At 42.7% G+C, this 8,047-nt stretch overlaps 1 protein-coding gene across 3 annotated transcripts in view; it reads right to left on the minus strand.

Moving 5' to 3' along the window:
* Ppp1r21 (protein phosphatase 1 regulatory subunit 21) overlaps window positions 1-8,047 on the minus strand; it is a 68,775-nt gene that overhangs the window by 44,127 nt on the left and 16,601 nt on the right. For all 3 annotated transcript variants that reach the window (XM_031355429.1, XM_031355428.1, XM_031355427.1), the window contains exons 2-6: window positions 7,603-7,671; window positions 4,444-4,590; window positions 2,154-2,255; window positions 348-512; window positions 175-233 (exon numbers count right to left, since the gene is read on the minus strand). In XM_031355429.1, coding sequence (XP_031211289.1) covers window positions 175-233; window positions 348-512; window positions 2,154-2,255; window positions 4,444-4,578 — 461 coding nt within the window. In that variant the 5' untranslated portion in view covers window positions 4,579-4,590; window positions 7,603-7,671. The remainder of the gene's footprint in view (window positions 1-174; window positions 234-347; window positions 513-2,153; window positions 2,256-4,443; window positions 4,591-7,602; window positions 7,672-8,047) is intronic.

Below are 8,047 nucleotides of genomic sequence, written 5' to 3' on the forward strand. Positions count from 1 at the left end.
AGGGAGGGAAGGAGGGAGGGAGGGAGGGAGGCAGGGAGGGAGACAGGGAGAGAGAGGGAGAAAGAGAGGGAGAGGAGGGACAGAGAGAGAGAAAGGAAGGAGAGGGAGAGAGGTAAACGGTGCCTTGGGCTGGTTCTGATTTCAGTGCCGCTTAGAGTCCATGCTTCCACATACCATTCTTCTGTTCGAAGTCGACACTCCTTGGCCTCCTTTTCTAGAGTCTGAGATTTTACCTGAATTTGGGAAGAGAAAGAAAAGTTGACAGTTTAGCCTATGGCTGAGCTCTCCCCAGAAATCAAAGGAGCCTTAGCTAGATCTTAACACGTCACCCTGAGCAGTGGGCTTACTTCTAGCTTTGCCTTGTCATTCTGCAGTTTCTCAATGGTCTCCATGTACTTCCGGGTCAGGCCATCAATCACAGCTTGGTGCTGAGCAGCTTCTGTTTCTAGAATGGCCAGCCGACTCCTCAGCTCTGCTTCCACATGCTTGTGAAGTTCATCAGCTTCGAAAAACTGTAAGGAAAAGACATTGTCTCTCCTTAAGATCCCAGTACAAAGTGCAGGGCCAGCAGCGCCGGCCCGCCCACTCACCCTGTGGCTGCAATGGGGCTGCCATGTGGGAGGTGAGCTAAGGGTACCCGAGCTGGAAGTGCTTACAGGGTCTACACTCTCACTCCCCCTTTACAGTAGTAGAACAGCCTGAACACAGTGTGTCGCTGGTCTTTGTCTCAGAGTTAAACGTTAAACACAACAGACAGGACAGTTAAAACACAGCAGCCCAACCCAAGCCTGCACCTCCCTCCTCTTAGGCCCATGAAGCTCCACTTGGAACAACTATTCATAGGCAATTCACTGAGGCACTGGTCCTAAAACTTACAAAGCTTTTTTTTTCCTTAATGAGTCTGATGCTAATTAAGAGTTATGAATACTTAGATTTAAAATGCTCTGAGATCAAACTTTTCAAGATTTTTCTGTAATTACATGTAATTTATTTATGTGTGTGCATGTGTGAAGGCTAGAAGACAAGAATCATTTCATGGCCCCAGGGACCATATGAATTCCAGTCTTGGCAGCAAGTACCTTTATGCACCAAGCCATCTCATGGACCCTAAGATCTATCAGAGCTGGGCAGGGTGATTGAGACCTGTAATCCCAGCACTTGGGAAAGGAAAACCAAATCCTCAGCTACACAGGGAGCTCAAGGCCAGTGCTGGGCTACAAGAAAAGCTGCCTCAAAAACAAAACAAAAAACCCCAAAACCTAACAATCCATGACCAAAAAAACAACTATACACCATAGATCATGAAATAAACCCTACTTATTGATAAACCCCCACCAACAGATCCATCTCATCAATTCCCAGGGAAAGGGAAGGGTGCCTAGTATATTTCTATTCCAAAGACTCTGGATAAATGTACATAACCACATCGAGCTATGTGTGAGACTTAAGAAACAAATCACAGGCACAGTACTTTTTCTTTTTTGTTGTTGTTGTTTTTTTGTTGTTGTTGTTTTTTCGAGACAGGGTTTCTCTGTGTAGCCCTGGCTGTCCTGGAACTCACTCTGTAGACCAGGCTGGCCTCGAACTCAGAAATCTGCCTGCCTCTGCCTCCCAAGAGCTAGGATTAGAGGCATGTGCCACCACTGCCAGGCTCACAGTACATATTTAAGGACATAGAAGATGTTAAAAACCCATACAAACAAAAAGATAACTATTTACATTATTTTTTCTACTTCTTGGATCAAAAACCCATTTCCTTTAAAGACTTGTGTATTTGATGTGTATGAGTTTTGTCTGCATGTTTTATACCTGTACCACATGCAAACAGGAGCCAGAAAAGGGATCCCCAGAGCTAAAGTGATAGGCATTTTTGAGCCATGAAGTGGGTGGTAGGAAATGAACCTGGGTCCTCTAGAGAGCAGTGAGCAGGCTTCACCACAAAGCCATCTGCCAGACACTTCTTTAAACATAACTTACTTATTGTGGGTGGGGGCACATACAGTGCACATGTGGAAGTCAGAGAACAACTTGTGGGAGTTGGTTCTCTCCTTCCACGATGTGAGACCCAGGGATGGAAGTCAGGCCATCAGGCTTGACAACTAGTGCCTACCCACTGAGCCATCTTGCCATTTTGTAATTCAGTTTTTTGTTACCTGTATGTGCAGCCGTTCATTCTCCTCAATTTTCTTTTGCAGATCTTCATCAAAGACACTCTTCTGCTCTTGACTCAACTGAGAAGAAGATTCACCACTTTTCTGATGAAAAGAACAAGTTATGTCCACACAACTTTGATCCTTTAGAGAAACATGCTAAGGCACACAGCAGCTCTATGACCTTAGTGGTGTGTCTCTTCTATGTTCACCATTTTTAAGCACCCCTACAAAAATCACACAGTCCATCACTTAACTGAAACAGCAAAGACTGCAAAGGTAAAAAGCTTAAAAGAGAGACAGAGAAAAAGAAAATGAGTTCATCATTTTTTCGCTTATGAAGTCAGGAGTTGTTGGAAGACAGAACAGCAGAAGACCTTGACTCCACCTGACCTTTTAGTTTGGGGGAGATTACATTAGAGTCTGAGCTACTGTTACACTCCTTTAAGAAGTTCCATTCACTCTCTCTCTCTCCTCTCTCTCCACTACTGCCCCCCTCCCTCTCAATTAAACCTCTTACACGTGTAAAAAAAAAAAGTTCCATTCATTTATTATTTATTTATTTACATTCACAAACAAATGAGTCCACATAAACTTCGATTTAGATAAAAAATAACCATGTTAAAATAAAGCTGCTATATGCACAATAAAAAAACTAAGCTTATGAAAAAATTTCCTTTCTTTTCAATATTAACTTTTCCACTAAGAAGAATGGCAGTATTTAGAAATCTAAGAATGAACAGTTGTTTCAGGGTGACACACAGAACAGAGACTGCATGGGGCTAGCTAACAAAGACACTATGCTTACATAACAGTCCCTACTTTCTGCCCTTTCTGCATCTCGATCATCACTTCAAATGAAGTCACCTGCTAATCTAAGACAAACTGGTAATGAAAGGGTCCTCTGAATACAGCTATGTAAAAAAACAAAAGATACTAAATATCCATCACATTTAAAACACAACAAATACAGAAGACACATTATAGAATGACTTATTTGTAGTCCTCAGTGTTCCCAAACTTGGAAGCTTCAACAAGACTAACTCACAAGTCTTAGGTACTTCGGCTAAATAATTACTGTGGTATGTTAGCCAGGCATGATGGCTCACACCTATAATCCCAGTACTTAGGAAGCTGAGGTGGGAGAACTGCTACACATCTGAAGCCAGCCTGGCCCACATATTTAGTACCAGGGCAGCCTGGTTTACAGAGTGAGACCCCAACTCAAAAAATAAAACAAAAACACCCAATAGTCATGTTTGAAGTCTAGATGGCTATGACCTCACAGGGGTCACCTGGAATTCCAAGCATATGCAAACTTCCTCATGACTCTCATACGAATGTGATAAGGCCTCTTTGTCCCCTCTTTACCTGAACACCTTAGAGCAGTCTTCTAAACACATGAATGCATTTGGGAAAGGAATTAACATACCACGTAATAATACAGCTTTAGGCACTTTGTGTGATCCCATTTAATCTGAAAACCTAAATTTGTCAGACCTACTTAACTGATGAAGAAATTGAAGCTGAAAGAATAACAACTCTTCCAAAGCCATAAGTTTGTAAACAACAGGCAGAGGATTCAAATTAAGTTTAACTCTAGAGGAATTGTTCTTGTAGAAGAATTGTTCTTGCCTCCACACATCCTTCTTCAGGGTCTTTGTGTACCTCTTCCCTTCAGCACAGCTTGTTAACACACTTGTAGAACAGAGCTCTTTCTACGCTAACACTTACGAGACTTCTCCACTAGCCCAACAGCTTCCTTTTGTTCTTATCACAGAAATAATAGCACCGGGCAACACTTGATCACAGAGGTCCCGGCTGCTACAGACCAGCAACCACAGGGATCACTCACCATGCAGGAATTAAGGTAACCAAGACATCAGTTTTGAGCAATATGAGATATTCCATTGATTTTTCTCAGCTACTACCTCAATTATGTACATGTTTGCTGCAAACAAAATGTTTAAAAACTAGCTTTTCTATGCAAACTCCCTTGAACTGGTCTTGTGGCACCTGCCGGTCATTCTAGCACCAGTGGGGCTTAGATGAGAGTTGAGGATCTGACACTAGCCTAAGCTACATGAAAAGATCTGTCTCAAAAACAGGAAAGAGAAAGTGGAGGCATCAATAGTGAACATCCGAACATTCGCCCTCTGGACTCAGATACCAGATACAGTGAGAAACCGGCACTGTGAAGCCAGCCGCACCTCTCCAGATACAGTAAGAAACGGGCACTGTGAAGCCAGCCGCACCTCACCGCAGGGCACACAGGGGATGCTACTAAGCTTACCTTGTTTTTCTTGCCTCTAGGCTCACTTAGTGCTAGCTCATCTTGAAGGAGTTCCACCCTCTTGGCAAGCTGCAGATTTCGAAATGTCAAACTCTCCATTTCCTGTTGTAGTTTCCTCAAGGACTGGTCCTTCATTTTCAGTTGTTCCTACATCAGAGTCAACAGTTCCTCACACACACAGTTTTTCTTTTTCAAGTCTTTGTTCCACCAACATAAAATTAAACATCCTTGCTTCAGGGAATATAAGTTATATGTTTATCATTTCAGTTATGTTTTTAGCTATTTTGCATACATAAAAAATATCTCCCAGCCAAATAAATAAAATACGACAAAATATATATATTGAAATAGCAGACCATCAGCAACTTATAGCAACATGCCTGCAAATCTGTGTTATTAAGTCTGCAACAATGAACAAATGAGCCATGGGTTACACATTTATAAATGTGGATGTTTTACAGGAATCCCAGACTTACTAACAATACCACTCAATGACCAAGAAGAGCAGGGAATCTATTTATATTACTTTGTCTGTAAATCCTCTCTGAATTTAAATGAAGTCTTATCCCCCTCCTCACCCCCTTCCTTTGTGCCCTGCAGTGGACATAACTTAACCTGGCCTCCAGGGATGCCTGCCTTCACAAACAAGTGCGTACTGCTGAGCTACACTCCCAGCCCACCAGCCCACAGGACTTCTCAGCACATTCATTTCACCTAAGTCTTTGATCTGTCAGATTTTTTTTCTTTAAAGATTTATTTATTAGTATACCTAAGTACACTGTAGCTGTCTTCAGACACTCCAGACGAGGGCGTCAGATCTCATTATGGATGGTTGTGAGCCACCATGTAGTTGCTGGGATTTTAACTCAGGACCTTTGGAAGAGCAGTCAGTGCTCTTAACTGCTGAGCCATCTCTCCAGCCCGGTCTGTCAGATTTCAAGGCCAATACTAACACAGCACAAGAGCACTTTGACACTCTGGTCCTCAACAGCTCCCTTTTAAGTTCATGAAAACAGACTCAAAACTCTAAATATCCTAAAATCTCAACAGCATCCTATCTACTGACTGCCCTCTACTATATAAACAGAGAAAAAAGAAGTTGCTGAGCAGTGATGATGCCACAGTCAGGAGGCTGAGGCAAGCAGATCTCTGAGTTCAAGGCCAGTCTGGTTTTCAGAGTGAGTTCCAAAATAGCCAGGTCTACACACAGACACCCCATCTTGAATGCACTCTCCCCGCCCCCGCAAAGAGAGAGAGAAGAAAAGAAAAAAAAGTAGAAAGTTAAATAAATAGACATATTTAGCTTCACTTTATTTAAAGAATGCACTATTTTAACTACATTTTACTCACAAGTTTGTGTTCACTGATAATCAGACATGGGCTGGAGAGATGGCTCAGTGGCTAAGAGCACTGACTGCTCTTGCAGAGGTACTGAGTTCAAATCCCAGCAACCACATGGTAGCTCACAAACATCTGTAATGGGATCTGATGCCCTCTTCTGGTGTGTCTGAAGATAGCTACAGTGTACTTATACCCATAAAATAAATACATCTTTAAAAAAAGCCGGGCGGTGGTGGCGCACGCCTTTAATCCCAGCACTTGGGAGGCAGAGGCAGGCGGATTTCTGAGTTCGAGGCCAGCCTGGTCTACTGAGTGAGTTCCAGGACAGCCAAGGCTACACAGAGAAACCCTGTCTCAAAAATTAAAAAAAAAAAAAAAAGATAATCAGACATAAGCGGCCAGAGTCTTCTATTTACAAATCACTTTAATTAATTTCACTCAAACAAACAATTATAAGACTAAGAAGTGAAACTAACAGACATTCTAACTACACAGGAGCAGCAACCCAGATAACCTAGACTGCTGTGTGTGCCATTGGAGTACTCTGTATGACAAGGGCAGCTAGCGAGTTCCCGCCATGTGCCCTAGTAAGTGGAAAGACACCGTTTCTTTTCTACTAGCTCCAGTAACCTTAATTTTTACTTGAAGGTCAGAGGTATACATAGCTCCAGCCCAAGTATAAATTATCATAAAACTTCAAATGAAAGTAAGTCTAATCAATGATATTCACCCCCAGCAACTCACTCAGGTGCAAATCCAATAGCATCAATCAGAGGACACCCTAACACTTGCGTCTGTAATTACAGGGACCTCAGAATGAACAAGGTGAGAAGTCATTTCTTTACACTGTTGCTATGAGCTACCACTAGTTGAATGATGTTGCCAACGTGTGAACAGATCTCGTGCTAACAGTAGCTTCAGAAGAGTTCTGTGCCAACATCTATCTAAAGCCCAGCTTCTGCAACAGGAATGATAACTCTACTCATCCCTACAGAGCTGCTGGAAACAAGAAGCTAATGCGTGCAGTAATATGCTCTGTACAATGCCTGGATGTGGTAATGCTCAAAGAGAAAAGTCAATGCCTCAGCACCACAACCACAGCCATCCACACATCCCTACCAACAGTTATCTGCAGGAGCAGCATCAGGCTGCCGCACAGAGCAGGCTATGTGGAGACGCTTCCTCAGTAGGTGGTTTTAAGCATTAGGGGAGTCAGTGATCATTTCCTCAGAGGTTTCAGGAAAGATCCATATCCTACAACTAACCTATCCATTCAAAAACAAGCCAGCGTTTATTCCACGCCAGATAGATGGGGCAGAGATAAATCCTTCCTTATCCTGTTATGCCTCAGTTACAAGCAGGTGCTGATGGTGAGCATACCGCTCAGGCAGTCAGCACAGGGCATCACCACAAGCTAAAGGCAAGAGGAAATGAGCCACAGGATTCACACATATGTACTCATTCATAGGGCCGGCCTGCTGAGCGCTGGGGATGCAAACTCAAACATGAGGCTCAGAGGGCTGCCTGGAGATGGCAGACAAAAGGCTACGTTCATCCAGGTGGATTTGACTCCACAAAAGAGGCCCTGAGCTACAGAAGAAATGCATTAAATAAAGTCAGTATTTTTCTTCTTTTTTTTTTTTTTTTTTTTTTTTTTTTTTTTTTTTTTTTTTGCTGAGGAAACATATAATATGCGTCTGTAAGCACGGAGGAACATTAGATTCGGAACAATCCTACAGCTCCTACTGTGGTAAATCACTGTCAAGCTTGGACTTCCCCCTAAGCCTTTGCGGCTGCAGGTCCCCACTGCGTACATACCTTTAGAGCAGCAGAGCTGGCCTGCTCATCCACAACACCTTTCTTCAGAACCTGGTTCTGAGCGCGGAGCTGAAAACAGAGAGCAGTGGTTACTTTTAAAGTAAAACAATCACTTCCAGAAAAAAAAAAAAATCGCAGTTACCTCATAATGAAAACTTTACATTGAATAACTAAATATCTTCTCGAATTATATAGACATTCCTTTGTGTGTGTGTGTGAGCACGTGTGCACGTGTGCATGCATGTGTGCATGCATGTGTGCGTGTGTATACACTCACACACACACTTGCTGGTGTGAAAACAAACACTATTTACCCCAAAGGGGGAACATTTAATAACTTGTCAAGTGGAACACAGAAGATAAGTCCTCCAGTGACATAAACCGAGCCACCAGTGGCGCTTGCCTGAGGTAAGACTCAGGGTTTATTGAAAATGCTGTCTTTTTT

Source organism: Mastomys coucha, unplaced genomic scaffold (genome assembly GCF_008632895.1).
Source record: "Mastomys coucha isolate ucsf_1 unplaced genomic scaffold, UCSF_Mcou_1 pScaffold6, whole genome shotgun sequence".
Lineage (NCBI taxonomy): Eukaryota > Metazoa > Chordata > Mammalia > Rodentia > Muridae > Mastomys > Mastomys coucha.